Genomic DNA, 17,356 nt, shown 5'->3' on the forward strand with positions numbered 1-17,356 from the left:
AGTCTTAAATCATAATGGTCTCATACACAAGCCGTTGATGTCAACTAGAACAAAATTTCACAATTTCATCCACTAAGGGCTAATGTATGGCTATGGCATTCCTTAAATAGTCACGCTCAAATTGTAGCTTTTGAAACTGAACTACAATATATTTACCCATGTGTTAATAAAATAAATACAAAATTGTTCATGTTGTCTTATATTTTCCCTTTTCTCCTAGTAAACCAGTGTTTTTCACAGCTGTAGACACAAGTCAAACTTACTATAGATCCACTCCAAATAGTACTGGCCCTTCTGTGGTCACTGGATTGGAAACACAAACCATGATGTTAGCTGATTTCATATGATTGCCTGGATCCAAAACCGTAAACCACAGAAATCCCTGGTTTTAAATATATATATTTTGAAGATCTTCAAAATCATGATTTGCAATTTGGAAATGGGACATTTTCACATGAACTTGTTTCATTAACAATTTCGTATTGATAAAGGTTGAACTGAACACAAACATCTATTACATATTCCTCTGGTCAATAAATGAATATGTGTCAAGCTTGTGTCATTCGATATGGCTTAGTGCTCCATTGCTGGTCCCTCCGTCTAAACATGTTCGCACTGGCTTGTATGATCCAGAATTATAGCTATATTTATCATGAAATCAAACGTGCAACTTATAATTAATGATAACACTTAAAGTTGAACACAGCTATGTTAAATATCGTTTTTTAAGAGTAATTGCTGTAATAAAAAAGTTATGAACCAATGTGCACATGTAAAAGAAGTAGGAGGTTCCAGTTGGTCATTTGTTGATGATGTCAGAGGTCCTGCTCCCATGGCTTCTGGTGTTGAGAGAAGCTTTATAGGAGCAGAGGAGAGCCCTAGCTCACTCTAACGTACTGGAGGTCCTGGTTAAACCAGAGGCCACAATGTCTAGAACATCTTCCCTCTGTCATTTGAAACAGTTTTAAAGATGTGAGGTCATGTTCTAGGCTCAGAGAGGGAGTGGTAAGTGTGTGGCAGTCAGGTGTCGGGATCACATCAAATGTTCTGATGGAAAGTGTCCTCGGATGTCCAAGATGAGACGTTATCAGATATGAGTCTTATTTTTCAGATTGAAGGAATTAATGTAGGAATATTCTTCTCATTGACAACCAGACGTACATTAGTCCTTAAACCGGAACAAAGACTAATCTTCTGTGATGAACTTCTTCTGAGAGTGAAAGTTATCATGGCCAATTCAAGCCAGATTCCATATTTCAAACTGACTGCCTACCTGGACATGGGCTATCTGAAGTACTTATATTTTGGGATTGTTTTGATGCTGTACATTGTGATTGTGTTTGCGAATGCTTTTCTAATTGTAACTATTTGTATGAAGAGGAGCCTACATGAGCCTATGTATGTGTTTCTGTGTAGCCTGTTGGTTAATCAACTGTATGGTAGCGCTGGTCTATTTCCATTCCTCCTGCTGCAGATCACCTCTGACAGTCATACCATATCTAGATCCATGTGTTTCCTACAGATCTACTGCTTGTACACATATGCATCTGTGGAGGTTTGTAACCTGGCTGTGATGTCCTATGATAGGTACCTTGCTATCTGCTGTCCTCTGCATTATAAGGCTCGGCTGACCTCTAACAAGGTGGCTCTGTTGATCGCTCTCATATGGCTGTACTCTTTTATCAAATTCCTAATAACTCTTTGTCTGAATCTCCGTCTAAAACTCTGTGGGAATGTCATAGACCGGCTCTTTTGCTTCAACTACGATGTTGTCTTACTGGCGTGTTCTGATACCACACTAAATAATATCTATGGGCTTTATGGAATATTTCTGAGTGTATTAGTTCCACTCATCCCCATCCTGTTCTCCTACACCAAGATCCTCAGGGTTTGTGTCGTTGGTTCTAAAGAGACCAGACAGAAAGCAGTCAGTACCTGCACCCCCCACATCGCCTCCCTGATCAATTTCTCTTTTGGGTGTTGTTTTGAAATATTTCAGAGTAGATTCAATATGACCAGTGTTCCCAGGATAGTACGCATTGTTTTATCGCTGTACTTGGCAACCATCCAAGGACTCTTTAACCCTATCATTTATGGGCTGAGGTTATCTAAAGTAAGACAGACGTGTAGGAATCACTTTTGCTCTAAGAAGGTATAGTTTTAACTTTTTAATAACTTCACATGTATTGATAAGAATGATATTTAATGTGAATCCTACCTATTTTTGTACGATCTGTCATTTTCTAGTTTTATTATTAGCACATAACATTATGATTTTTATTATGATAATTTCCCTCAAAAGTTGTGTTGGGTCAGATTTAACAGCTGTAAAGTTAGAGAGCACAAGAAGACGTGGTTTAGAAAGAAAGAAATGCCAAAGAAATATTATTTTCTGCGCCATTGAGAAGTGTTGCAATCACACACATGTGGTGGAGTTATGATAAGACTGTGGGCACAGACGTGATGGTAGCGCTGGTCTATTTCCATTCCTCCTGCTGCAGATCCCCTTTGACATTCACACCATATCTAGATCCATGTCTTTTCTTCAGATCTACTGCTTGTACACGTATGCAACTGTGGAGTTTAGTAACCTGGCTGTGATGTCCTATGATAGGTACCTTGCTATCTGCTGTACTCTGCATTATAAAGTTTGGCTGACCTCTAACAAGGTGGCTCTGTTGATTGCTCTCATATGACTGTACTCTTTAATCAAATTCCTTATAAGCCTTTGTCTGAATCTTCGTTTAACGCTGTGTGGGAACATCATAGACCTTTAGTACTGTCATAACTACTATGTGACCAGACTTGCGTGTTCTGATGCAACAGTAAAAAATATATATGGAATATTTCTGAGTGTATTAGTTCCTCTCATCCCCATCCTGTTCTCCTACACCAAGATCCTCAGGGTTTGTGTTGTTGGTTCTAAAGAGACCAGACAGAAAGCAGTCAGTACCTGCACCCCCCACATCGCCTCCCTGATCAATTTCTCTTTTGGGTGTTGTTTTGAAATATTTCAGAGTAGATTCAATATGACCGATGTTCCCAGGATAATGCGTATCGTTATGTCGCTTTACTTTCTAACCATCCAGCCATTTAACCCCATCATTTATGGACTGAGGTTATCTAAAATAAGACAGTTGTGTAGAAATCTTTTTTTTGTAAGAAGTTATAGTTATAGTTACACTTTCTAATATCTTCATATATATATACCATGTATAATACATTTTGTGAATCCTACATAGTTGTGTAGGATAAGTTAATTTTTACTTTCATTATTTGCACCTATCTTTACGTCCATTTTTCCACTTAAATGGTTTAGTGGGTCCGATTTAAGAGTTGTAAAGATAATGTGATAGACAGGCAAGATGAATTCCTCTCGCCAGTCAAGAAAGAGATGCCCTGATTGGTCAGAAATGAGCCAGGATCATTCTAACATCTTAGTGGTCTCATACAGAGGCCTTTGTTGTCAACTAGGAACATATATTCACACTTTTACCCACTAAAGAGCTAATGGAAGGAAATGGCATTCCTTAACAAATCACGCTCAAATTGTATTTCTTTAATCCAACCTACAGCATATATAACCATGGATTAATAAAATAAATATGTTGTAGAATATTTGCTTTTATCTCCTAGTAAACAAGTCGTTTCCACAGCTGTAGACACAAGTCAAATTATCTAAAGATGCACTTCAATTATACTGACACTATGTGGTCACTGGTTTAGAAACACAAACCATGATCACGTCTAAAGATCTAAATTTTAAATCTGGTCAAAATCTTCAAAATACTGATTTGCAATTTGGAAATGGGACATTATCGCATAAACTTCTTTCATTTACAATTTCTTTTTTAGAAAAGTTAAATTGAACACAAGTTCAGTTCCTCTTGTCAACAAATGAATCTCTGAAGAGCTTCATGTGTGTCATTCGATATGGCTTAGTGCTCAATCGGTGTTCCCATCGTCTGAACATGTTTCCACTGGCTTGTATAATCCAGAATTATATGCTCAATATGTTGATTTGAGGCTGACCTAATACCATTTAAATTGAATGAAGGATGGACCTATAGCATGTTCAACACCAGGTCATGGACCTATAGCATGTTCAACACCAGCTCATGGACCTATAACATGTTCAACATCAGGTCATGGACCTATAGCATGTTCAACACCAGGTCATGGACCTATAGCATGTTCAACAACAGGTCATGGACCTATAGCATGATCAACACCAGGTCATGACCCTATAGCATGATCAACACCAGGTCTGAAGTATTATTAGCCTTAGCATAGGCTTGGGGTAAGAGTTAACGTTAAGGTCAGTTGGTTAGGGTGAATAGAATGATGTAAAATAATGTACTAATTAATACCTTAGTAAACATGAACACCATTAGTAAATGATTACTAGACCATAAATGAATTGTTAGTTAATGCTTCTAACTGCATAATGCTACGTAATGTTATTTATTGGTAGCCTGGCTCCACCCGCCTAAGTACTTCCGCCGAATTTGAATTTCCCTTCAGTACTACGTCTGAGTCTGCGATATGTTAGTGGGTTTTCTGCAAGCCCCCAGGAGCAGTGCATACTTCCGCAATCCACCAGTGCTCAGCGGCCAAGCCTGGTATTGCAGCTGTTAATAAGCGGGCTGTGGATGGGTCCCTCGATTCAAGAGGCCCAGAAGTAGATATCTCCGTTCACTCCAATACAAGTGGGGAACAGGAATGTGTCTCCGCAAAAAATGTCTGGATATCAATTTAAGACTCATAATTATCTTTATGCCATGTATGAAAAAAATGTAAGTTTTCTCTTTTCAAAACGCCACCTCAAGCGTTTTATGCTATTATTTTTTGCTGGAGGAGGGGTGAGCAGCTGAAAGGAGTCGTAGTGAAACAAATGTTTCGGCCCGGCATTCGGGAGGGCCGGGTTTTTCCTTTCACTTAACATGACAACGTTGATGGTTTTTAGTCACTGTGGTGACTTTTTATCACTAAAAGTGTTTTAGTGATAAAGGGATGCTGCTCAATGACTCACATTTCTCTGCTTGCGATCATTGCCATTCACCATTTATTGATCCATTTATTCAAAAGATCCAAAGACAAAGAACGGGTGGATTACGGTATCATTTTCATAATATTGTTACTAGCCTAATAAACATTTTAGTTGCATTAGTATTTAATTTTTCATTCGCTTGTTTAGCTGTGTGACAGTTAACAATGTTGGTGTATTACAATTATTTATGTGGGTAGGCTACTCCAACCTCGTTGCTGATCGATATGTAACCATTTATTTGTACATAAATTATTGATTGCATTTTTTATAAATAGTTGGAAGGAATCTGTTTCTTAAGCAATAACATTGAACTGTATTTTTTTCTAGGCCTACATACATTTACTATGTTGTTGGTGTTATATGGAGCAATCTTTCATATTTATGAAGTAAACGTATACTTCCATGGTCGTAATCAATGTGACTGCGATCGCTCAGACCTCTCGCTTATGATGCTACAATGCAAACAATGCTAGAAAACTATGAATATTTCTGCATCCGGTACGTCATGAACTAGGGCGTGGCTAGGCTCCTGTGATGCGGAAGCAAATCTCTCCTTGATGTTGCCCTGCAACATTGAGCAGTTTTCATAGGAATGAATGGGTGCCGTTTTGGAATCCGTTGTCCATTCTATAATATGTCCATGGTTTTCTCAGTCTAAATTTTCTGCGTCCAATCCGCGAACAGAGGGAGTTGCTGAGAACAATGACGTTAAAGTCAGCTCTCGTTCACGGACATCTTCACGCACGGTGTTTGGTTTGTTAACAGCCTGCGCGCAACGTGATTCCCGGCCAAACGCTAGCTGGTTATGGCAGATCCAGAGTGGCACTGGGCAGATCCAATAGTTTTAAACCTCAACAGAAACCCGCCTTCAAGTGAATTAATGTTTGTCAATTGAGTAGGTCCAAACTCTCTGTACAAATGAAATGAAGTACGAGAGACTGGTAGGACCAGGCAAATTGAATGGTACACTAAGTAACAAATGTACTGTATTGAATCTTAAAACTAACATAATATGTCAAAGATTTAGGAAACATGCATAAATACCAATACTTGCTTCTCTGACATCAACACTACGGCTAGTAACTTCTCCTTTGAGTTTCTGCTCCGGTTCGTCAATGACGGATGTCCAGGGCCCTGGCCAATGGGGGGGCCCTTGATATAAATATATATATTTATTTATTTTTAAATTCAAATGGCCAAGGCTTTGGTCATAAAAGGATTTGAATGTTTTTGATTTGCAAAATGAATACATCACAATTAAAAAAGAAAAATAACGTGACGTGACGTCAATGTCGTAGTGCTTGGTCGACGGTCAATTTCACAGTGAAAATGGAGAACCTGTGCTAATTTGGTTGGCAAAGCGTAAACGAAAGAAAGCAAAAGACACTTAAGATACTGCCATGGCTGGTTTGTGTCCAGGGCCCGTGGTCATGTTAATCCGTCCTTGGCTCGGAACGCTTGTTTTAGTTGTGGCCTGTATGTCATGATGCACTACTCTCAGAGTCACCCTGTTTGCTATGATCCATCCTATTCTCACATAGGATGGGTCAACCTGTGGGTTAACATCCAATGTACTTTTCTTTATAATCACTGTGTATCACTGGTGATCAACTGATGATATGTCAACAATTTGCTGTAAAGAGGTCAAACAACTAATCAAAAGTCAAAATTCAAAATGGGGTAAAATCTGGTCCGGGTGTAAAGGGGGTTGAACACCTAACTACTGAAGGCCCATTTCAACTCCTTTCCCTTGGGACTTCATGAGGGGCGTAAGGACAGAACAACTCCCTCATAGGGGAGAAGTGTGGATCTATACCTCCAATGAGACGGACACAGGCTGAAACTAAACATCCACAGCCTTCCATGAGAGAGTTCACCGACCCAACAGCCAATACGACCAGAAGCTGGTCAGAGACCTCTTTGCATGCATTCAACTGGAAGAAACACACACATCAATTTCTCTTTCCGATGTTGTTTTGAAATATTTCAGAGTAGATTCAATATGACCGGTGCACCCAGGATAATGTGCATAGTTTTATCACTGTACTTTCTCACCATCCAACCACTCTTTAACCCTATCATTATTGGACTCAGGTTAGGGCTGGGCGATATGGCTGAAAACTGTATCACGATATAAGTGTTTCATATCGGTCGATATCGATAATTATCGATAATTTGTATGACCTACCGTAATTTTCGGACTATAAGCCTAAAATAAGGACCAGGAGAAAAACATGCAATTTTATTTTATTATTATTTTAATTTTAATCTTGACCTTACTCTGGTTGTAGGCAGACAATGGAAATGAATGTAAACAACACAGCTATGGAAAACACTCAAATAAATACCATCACAATGAAAACTTAACAATTATCAATAACAAAGTGCTTAACAAAAATAAAGTGTTACAAAAACATGTGCAAAGTGTAAAATGTAAACATATAGAAACCTGAGACCCGAGAAGAACTATCTACATATATATTTTTTACTGCAAATTTAGTGCAAAAAAGTCTCTGGTGAATAACATTTTTTTTTTAAATATATGCAGTGTTTTGTAAACAAAGAAGAACTTCAAGAAAAACTGAGGTAGACTTAACCTTAACATCTGAACTAACGTCGGAACTAACGTCTGAACTACTAATATATATTTCACTCAAGGTTTTGTGCTAGGAACACCAGCTGGTTGACCTTCTCTGGTTTTAAAGCTGACCTGGTGCATGTAACAATATTACCCCCAGTACTAAAAATTCTTTGAGTGGCTACTGGTGGCTGGGATGCATAAATACCTTTTTGCCAGCTGAGATAATCTTGGGAAGTTGTATCCATGGAGCCTCCACCAGTCCAGGGGTTCAGACTCACTGTCTGCATCAGGGCACATCAGGTACCTTTCTAGCTCACTCTCCACTTTATGTTCTTCAGTGAGAGGCAAGTCATCTTCATCTTGACTCTGCTTTTTGAAGAAGCTCCCCAATGACCTGCGTTGCTTCTTCACGCCCAGTGGTAGAGGTGGTTCAGTGGCAGCCGCAGCTCCTCCTTCTGCACCTTGGTCTGCTGCTCCCTCAGAAGCCCCTGCCTCTGACTGGCCTTCATTCAATGCCTCAGACACTGCTCTCATTTTAATGGCCCTTACCTTCTCTGGTCTAATGTATTGGACTTTAAACCTGGGGTCCATCAAGGTAGCCATGTCAAGGAGATCGTCTGTGTCAGGGCCAGCATACTTCTCATCAAGATAGGTCATTATTTTTGTTTTCATCTCTTTTGTGAGCTGAGTGTCTTCCTTGTTTAATTTAAGCAAATTGGTGCGGAACAGGTGGAGCACAGGCTTCACGTAAGACACTGTCACATATGACTCCCCAGAAAGGGAGTCTGTGAACTCCAGGAGAGGAGTTAAGGCCGCATTCATGGACTCAAGGACCTCAATGTCCTGCCACGTTGGGATCAGGTGCCTGTTGTTTTTGTCAGCAGGCAGAACGTCAATGATGGCCTTTTGTTGCTCTAGGACCCTTGCCACCATCTTTTGTCTCGAGCCCCACCTGCGTGTCACCCCATACGTTGCTAGGTACCAGTACGAGTGCCTTTGTTTGTTCAACCAACGTTGCTTCGCGACCTCTCGTTCAAAGCGGAGCTAGAAGTAGAATTTTTGTTCCGGTTTCTTACGAGGAATAAATACAATATCGAAACGTTCTATCGAACACATTTTTTATTGATATTGATTACGTGTCTATCGCGATACATATCGTTATCGTTTTATCGCCCAGCCCTAACTCAGGTTATCTAAAATAAGACAGATGTGTAGAAATGTTCTTGTCTGCAATAACTAAAGCAGAGGAGATTATTGTTTATTGATCCCTAAAATAACGATTGTCAGTGTGACCTTATAAAACACTTATTGTAAGGTTAAGTCAACATCCTAAATATTGTCCATAATCCCAGTTTCAGTCTTCAAGTGCTCCACAGGCCACATTATACGACTCCCTAGCTCTCTGGTTAAGACAGGGTTCTGGTTCAGGGTCAGTAGGGGTTTTGAACGGGGATAAGTTCAGTAGAGTAAGGGTTAATAGGAGCTGAGTCATGGTGGCAGGGTTATGTTCAGGGCTAGGGTTAGATCAGACGTTGATTATTATGATGCACATAAGATAGCCTGCCCCTTTACAAAGCCATTCATCATTCTGATTATCTTTTTAATCTCCCTATGTTGCTGATTTAAGGTTGATAGTATAACAGTTCAATAAAATGTGAAAAAGTTGATTGCAAGAAAATGAATTAAATGTGTGTTTCTTCCAGTTGAATGCATGCAAAGAGGTCTCTGACCAGCTTCTGGTCGTATTGGCTGTTGGGTCTGTGAACTCTCTCATGGAAGGCTGTGGATGTGTAGTTTCAGCCTGTGTCCGTCTCATTGGAGTATAGATCCACACTTCTCCCCTATGAGGGAGTCGTTCTGTCCTGCTAATGCTCCTCCTCAAGTCAAAAGGGAAAGGAGTTGAAATGGGCCTTTAGCAGTTAGGTGTTCAACCCCCTTAACGCCCGGACCAGATTTTCGCCCAATAGTGGGCGAAAAGAGTAGTTGTTTGACCTATTTACAGCAAATTGTTGACAAATCAGTGGATCAACAGTGATTAAAAAAAAAAGTTGATTGGAGAAATGACATGAATTTCAACAGGCTTTGTTTAAACCAAATCATCCAATGCTACAACATATTGGTGCACAATGTGAAAAAAAAGCTTTCCATTGGCCAACCGTGGGCACTAAGGCAAGTAGAGCACATCTTTGAGAGTCCTACACTGTAAGTCAATCAGCTCATATACAGATTACTCATTCATTTATTGTTTGTGTATTATAAACCAGCTCATGTTGCATCAATGTTGAAACTCTTCTGGGTGCTGAGTTGTCTCCATCTTTCTAATGCAACTCCAAGGTTTGTGTTTCAGCACGGATTGATCACAGAGCTTTAGAAAGAGGACGAGGCTTTTTAGGTAAGATCCAATCTGGTCCGATCTCAGTGGATCCGGTTGGTTTGCTTGCTTCCATGGCTGCAGCACACTGTGTTTGTCTGCTAAATAGTTTCACATCTGGCAACCCGGGTGACTGAGAATAGTGGATGATAACCCACAGGTCGACTCTGAGAATAGCGGATGATAACCCACAGGGTGACTCTGAGAATAGTTGATCATAGCGAACAGGCCACAACTAAAAAAAGCGTTCTGACCGAGAGCAGAAACACAAAGGAGGAGTTACAGGCTGTAGTGGTGATGTCAGAGAAGCCAGTATTTCCATTCATGCATGTTTTCTAAATCTTTGATGACATATTATGCTAATTTTATGATTCAGTGCAGTACATTTGTTACTTATTGTACATTGAACCATCAAATAACATTATGCAGTTAAGAAGTAATCACTAACAATAAACAAATGGTCCAGTAATCATTTACTAATGGTGTTCATGTTTACTCTTAGTGTACATGTCAACTGAGGCACTGGTGTTCATGTTAACTAAGGCATTCATTAATACATTATTTTACATCATTCTATTTACCCTAACCAACTGACCCTAACGTTAACACTTACCCCACGCCTATGCTAAGGCTAATAATACTTCAGATCCGGTGTTGATCATGCTATAGGGTCATGACCTGGTGTTGAACATGCTATAGGTCCATGACCTGTTGTTGAACATGTTAAAGGTCCATGAGCTGGTGTTGAACATGTTATAGGTCCATGGGAATAGCCTTGCGATTTAAATGGTATTAGGGCAGCATGAACCAGAGGAAGATTTCAAAATGTTTTGTTTTCAGTTCAACCTTTATCAATAAGATATTGTAAATGAAGCCAGTGGAAACACTAATCCATTTTGAATGACAAGCCAAGCTTGAAAGAGATTCATTTGCTGATCAGAGGACTATTTAAAAATGTTTTGTGGTCAGTTTAACCTTTATCAATAAGAATGAAACACGCTTATGCAATAATGTCCCATTTCTAAAATTGCAAATCAGGATTTTGAACGTCTTCAAAACTAACCAGGGAATAGTTTTGGATCCAGGCAACTAGATGAAATCAGTTTACATCATGGTTTGTGTTTCTAAACCAGTGACCACAGAAGGGTCAGTACTAGTCGAAGTGGATCTTTAGTATGTTTGACTTGTGTCTACAGCTGTGGAAACCACTGGTTTACTGGGAAAAAGGGCAAAGATAAGACAACATGAACAATAGTGTATATATTTTATTAATGCATGGTTAAAGTTGTTGTAGTTCAGATTCAAATGATACAATTTGAGCGTGACTATTTAAGGAATGCCATAGCTATCCATTAGCTCTTAGTGGGTGAAAGTGTGAATATCTGTTCCTAGTTGACCACAAAGGCCTCTGTATGAGACCATTACGATTTTAGAATGATCCTGGTGTAGTGAGTGTTACATAATTCACCTACAGTATTTTGTTATGTGTTGTTCTTTACACTGTGTTAGGCATGTCTTTTACTGTCTCTGTGTTTCAGGGATCGCTGTCCCTTTAAGGATTACGAGCTTCTCATGACGCGGAGCCCGATGCGGCATATGTTCTCTTGCAGCATGTTTTGATTCCTGTTTTTCAAAAACTAAATAAACGAGTCACACAACTGTGTGCTCAACGTGCGAAATTGTATCCTTCATTTAATGCAATTTCCACACTGGTGACCCCGACGTTAGTCTGCTGGACGTATCCAGGGACACGACACGACCATGACCGCGAACGCTGTTACTCTCAAGCTCCCCGAATTCTGGGAATCGTCGGCGTCGGCATGGTTCGCCCAGACCGAAGCGCAGTTCGCGTTGCGGGAGATCACCGCGGATACGACGAGGTACTACTACGTTGTGTCAGCTCTTGGAAATTCGACAGCGTCCAGAGTGGTGAGCCTCCTTAAAAATCCTCCGGCAAGGGAGAAGTATGCGGCACTCAAAGCCCACCTGTTAAAGACATTTGAACTGTCGGACGCTGAGAGAGCCAGCAGGCTTTTCTCACTTCAAGGGCTCGGCGACAGCAAACCGTCTGAGCTCATGGACCGTATGCTGGATCTAATGGGTGAGCACGAACCCGATTTTCTTTTTGTTCAGCTTTTCCTGCGTCAGCTGCCTTCCCAAGTGAGGGCTGCTTTGGCCAACACCATGATCACTGACTGTCGGAGGCTGGCTGAGGAGGCTGATAAAGTTTTCCTGGCGGGTCAAGGGCACTGTGTGGCCGCGATTTTTCCCGCGCACATCGCTCCTGTGACACTGGACGACTCCACGCTCATCGCTGCCACCACTTCTCGTCGGCAGCTGTCTTCTGACCCCCAGCAGTCTTCAGGCCCGCAGCAGTCTTCAGGCATGTGTTTCTACCATGCAAAGTTTGGACCGAAGGCTCTTAAATGCCGTCCGCCATGCAGTTACGGCGGGTTGGGAAACACCAGGGCCGGCGCTCGGTAGTGGACATGAGCGTCGGCCGTGCTGGCAGGCTGCTTTTCATCCGCGACAGCATCTCCTGACGGCGATTCCTGTGCGACACGGGAGCACAGAGGAGCGTCCTTCCTGCTTCCCGTTTGGACATGGTGACCGATGGCCACGGCCCCCCTATGGAAGCTGCTAATGGTAGCCCCATCCGTACCTATGGAACGAGGTATATTGAGTTGTGTTTCGGAGGCCACCGGTTTGGCTGGGACTTTATTACAGCAAAGGTCTCCGTTCCCCTCCTCGGCGCCGATTTTTTGTGTGCGCATGGACTGTTGGTGGATGTAAAGAACCGCCGTTTGATTGACGCCGTCACGTTTTGTTCCTATGCGTGCACGCTCAGCGGGGCTGACTCCATACGACTGTCTAGCATGCTCTCCACCTCAGATGACTTCCACCATCTACTTGCCGGTTTCCCAGCCCTCACTCAGCCTACTTTCTCTGCGTCTGCCGTGAAGCATGGTGTGGAGCACCATCTCGCCACTACTGGTCCACCCGTCTACGCCCGTGCTCGGCGCCTCGACCCGACCAAGCTTGCCGTGGCGAAGGCTGAGTTTGCGAACATGGAGCGCCTGGGTATAGTCCGCCGGTCCGACAGCCCGTGGGCCTCACCCCTCCACATAGTCCCCAAACCCGGCGGCGGCTGGCGCCCGTGTGGCGACTACCGGCGGCTAAATGAGGCAACGACGCCTGACCGGTACCCAGTGCCGAATATTCAGGATTTTTCGGCCCACCTGGCTGGTATGGTGATTTTTTCCAAGGTGGACCTTGTCCGGGGATATCATCAGGTGCCTGTACACTCACTGGACGTTCCCAAAACAGCAGTGATCACGCTGTTTGGTCTGTTTGAGTTCCTGCGGATGCCGTTTGGCCTTAAAAACGCAGCTCAATCTTTTCAACGCCTCATGGACTCTGTTTTGCGGGAGCTGCCTTTTCCTTTTGTGTACTTGGATGACATCCTAGTGGCGAGCACGTCCAAATCCCAGCACCTGGCGCACCTCCGGACGCTTTTTGAGCGGCTCAGCCAACATGGGCTAATTGTCAACCCCGCCAAGTGCCAGTTTGGTCTCTCCACCATCGATTTCCTGGGACACAGAGTCACTAAGGACGGTGCAGCCCCTCTCCCATCAAAGGTGGAGGCGGTCGCACAGTTCCCACGCCCGCTCACTGTCAAGTCCCTGCAGGAGTTCCTCGGCATGGTGAATTTTTACCACCGTTTCATCCCTCGAGCCGCCCAGCTCATGCGACCCTTGCATGAGGCCTTGCAAGGTAAGCCCAAGCACGCTGTAGAGTGGACTGAGGGCAGGGACAAGGCTTTTGTTGCCACTAAGGCAGCCCTGGCGAACGCCACCATGCTGGCACACCCTTCTCCCACAGCCTCCATCGCCATCACCTCGGATGCCTCGGACTACGCTGTCGGTGCCGTCTACGAGCAGTGGGTGGGCGGGGCCTGGCAGCCACTTGCCTTCTTCAGCCGTCAGTTGCGTCCCAACGAGCAGAAGTACAGCACTTTCGACCGGGAGCTGCTTGGTCTCTACCTCGCCATCAGACACTTTCGTTCCCTGTTGGAGGGTCGACACTTCGCCGCTTTTGTCGACCACAAGCCGCTGACTTTCACCATGGCCAAGGTGGCTGAGCTGTGGTCCGCCCGCCAGCAACGTCATCTGTCCTACATTTCCGAGTTCACCACGGATTTACAACACGTTGCCGGTAAGGACAACCAGGTGGCGGACTGCCTGTCACGGGCTGTGGTAGGAGCAGTCCATCTTGGTTTGGATTACAACCGCATTGCAGCGGACCAGACCACAGACCCAGACGTGCAACTCCTGAGGACCTCGACAACAGGGCTGAAAATAGAGGATGTGGTTTTTAGCGATGCCGGCACCACGCTCCTGTGTGACGTCTCAACAGGCAGTCCTCGCCCAATCATTCCCACGGGATGGAGACGAAAAGTTTTTGATGCCATCCATGGTCTTTCCCACCCAGGTTCGAAAGCGTCACAGAGATTGGTTGCGGCTAAGTTTGTTTGGCACGGCCTCAAGAAGGACGTTAGGGACTGGGCTAACACCTGTCTTGAGTGCCAGCGGGCCAAAGTGCACCGCCACACTAAAGCCCCGTTGGAGTTGTTCCCGGTGCCGGAGAGACGGTTTGACCATGTGAATGTGGATCTGGTCGGCCCTCTGCCCTCCTCTCACGGTTTCACCTACCTGTTGACCATGGTTGACAGGACCACCCGTTGGCCTGAGGCTGTGCCACTGACGTCGCTAGCGTCGGTCGAAATGACACGGGCGTTTATCAGCACCTGGGTTGCCCGTTTCGGCACTCCTTCCGACATATCCTCTGACCGGGGCGCGCAGTTTACTTCTGAGCTGTGGAACGCTGTCGCACAGAGCCTCGGAGTGAAACTCCACCACACGACCGCATATCACCCACAGGCTAACGGACTCTGTGAGCGATTTCATAGGTCGATGAAGGCTGCTCTTCGTGCCAGCCTCAAAGACAGCAACTGGGTCGACAAGCTCCCATGGGTACTGCTTGGCATCAGGACTGCACCAAAGGAAGACCTACAGTCCTCCTCCGCAGAGCTTGTGTATGGCCAGCCGCTGCGGGTTCCAGGGGATTTTGTCCCTGGCACCACCGTTCCTTGGTCTGCCACTCTCCAGCGGTCCACGCTACTGGACAATGCAAGGCTTTTCGCACCTGTCCCCACTTCCCGTCACGGCCTCCCTCAGTCGCACATCCCCGCTGGGCTTCGGACGGCTGACTACGTTTTCATTCGCCACGACGCGCACAGGGGACCGTTACGCCCCCCCTACGAGGGCCCGTTCCGGGTTTTGGAGACGGGGGACAAACATTTTGTGGTGGACATGGGCGGCAGGCCGGAACGACTCTCCATTGACCGCCTCAAGCCAGCTCACTTGGACGTGGCCAGGCCCATTGAATTGGCTCAGCCCCCACGACTCGGACGACCTCCAGCTCTGCCCCTGCCCCCCTCCCTCCCTGGACTCCCACACTCCAGGCCTCATACCCGTGTCATGGCGGGACGCCTGCCACAGTTGTGGCTCCTCGACCTCCTGTACGACGCAGCCGTTGTGGCCGGTTAATACGCCCGCCCCCGCGATGACTGTTTTGTTTTTGTTTTCTCCTGATGGTGAATTCTGGGGGGATATGTGTAGTGAGTGTTACATAATTCACCTACAGTATTTTGTTATGTGTTGTTCTTTACACTGTGTTAGGCATGTCTTTTACTGTCTCTGTGTTTCAGGGATCGCTGTCCCTTTAAGGATTACGAGCTTCTCATGACGCGGAGCCCGATGCGGCATATGTTCTCTTGCAGCACGTTTTGATTCCTGTTTTTCAAAAACTAAATAAACGAGTCACACAACTGTGTGCTCAACGTGCGAAATTGTATCCTTCATTTAATGCAATTTCCACACTGGCTCATTTTTGACCAATCAAGGCATCTCTTCATTTTGCCTGTCTATCACATTCTTTTTACAACATTAAATCAAACCTACTACACCTTTTAAGGGGAAACCATAGACATAAAGGTATGTGTGAATAGTTGCAAAGAATAAAAGTAAAAAAAAGTGACCTATCCTACACAATTATGTAGGATTCACATTAGGTATTATACATCGAATATATGAAGACATCAAAAAGTGATATCTATATCTTCTTTCGGAAAAACAGATTTCTACAAATCTGTCTTATTTTAGATAACCTGAGTCCATACATTATAGGGTTAAAGAGTCCTTGGATGGTTACAAAGTACAGCGATGAAACCATACGCAATATCCTGGGAACACTGGTCATACTATATCTACTCTGAAACACTTCAAAGCCACACCCAAAGGTGAAGATTAGTAGGGAGGCGATGTGGAGAACAGGATGGGGAACAATGCAACCGCAATGGTCATACATGATGCAAAAAGACCCCAGACATTGTTTACTGTGGTATCAGAACAAGCAAGTTTGGTCACATAGTAGATCTGACAGTACAGCCGGTCTATGATGTTCCCACAGAGTTTTAGACGGAAAGCCAGAAAAGTAGAAACTAGGAACTTGATAAGAGAGTACAGCCATGTGAGAGCGATCAACAGAGCCACCTTGTTAGAGGTCAGCCGAGCCTTATAATGCAGAGGACAGCAGATAGCAAGGTACCTATCATAGGACATCACAGCCAGGTTACTAAACTCCACAGTGGCATACGTGTACAAGCAGTAGATCTGAAGGAAACATATGGATCTAGATATGGTGTGAGTGTCAGAGGTGATCTGCAGAAGGAGGAATGGAAATAGACCAGCGCTACCATACAGTTCATTAACCAACAGGCTACACAGAAACACATACATAGGCTCATGTAGGCTCCTCTTCATACAAATAGTTACAATGAGCAAAGCATTTGCAACCACAATCACAATGTACAGAAACAAAACAATCACAAAATATAAGTACTTTAGATAACCCATGTCCAGGTATTCAGTCAGTATGAAATATGGAAACTGGCTTGAATTGACCATGATAACTTTCACTCTCAGAAGAAGTTCATCACAGGAGATTATTGAGCCTGTTATGGGAATATTATTCGCCTTGTTGTCTTTTAGAAGAATATCCCTAAATCGATCACTTCAAACTACAAACAAGACCCATATCTTATTTCTGAAGACACTTTCCATCAGAACATTTGGTGTGATCCCCACACCTGACTGCCACACACTTACCACTCCCTCTCTGAGCCTAGAACATGACCTCACATCTTTAAAACTGTTTCAAATGACAGAGGGAAGATATACTAGACATTGTGGCCTCTGGTTTAACCAGGACCTCCAGTACGTTACAGTGAGCT

General features: G+C 43.8%; 2 protein-coding genes across 2 annotated transcripts in view; one reads left to right on the plus strand and one right to left on the minus strand.

Annotated features, from left to right (window-relative positions):
* The window catches only part of LOC307073126 (olfactory receptor-like protein OLF4), a gene marked incomplete at its 3' end in the record, with an annotated part of 29,720 nt that extends 12,657 nt beyond the window's left edge, over nucleotides 1–17,063 (minus strand). The window contains exon 1 of the mRNA XM_079732829.1: nucleotides 16,435–17,063. Within this exon, the coding sequence (XP_079588955.1) occupies nucleotides 16,435–17,030 (596 nt within the window). The 5' untranslated portion in view covers nucleotides 17,031–17,063. The remainder of the gene's footprint in view (nucleotides 1–16,434) is intronic.
* LOC307073101 (olfactory receptor-like protein OLF4) lies at nucleotides 1,094–2,158 on the plus strand (the record flags this gene model as incomplete). Its single annotated transcript, XM_079732807.1, has 1 exon — nucleotides 1,094–2,158. The coding sequence occupies one exon, from the start codon at nucleotides 1,094–1,096 to the stop codon at nucleotides 2,156–2,158; it is 1,065 nt and encodes a 354-aa protein (XP_079588933.1).
* Nucleotides 17,064–17,356: the final 293 nt, after the last annotated feature.

Source organism: Pollachius pollachius (genome assembly GCF_949987615.1).
Source record: "Pollachius pollachius genome assembly, chromosome: 3".
Lineage (NCBI taxonomy): Eukaryota > Metazoa > Chordata > Actinopteri > Gadiformes > Gadidae > Pollachius > Pollachius pollachius.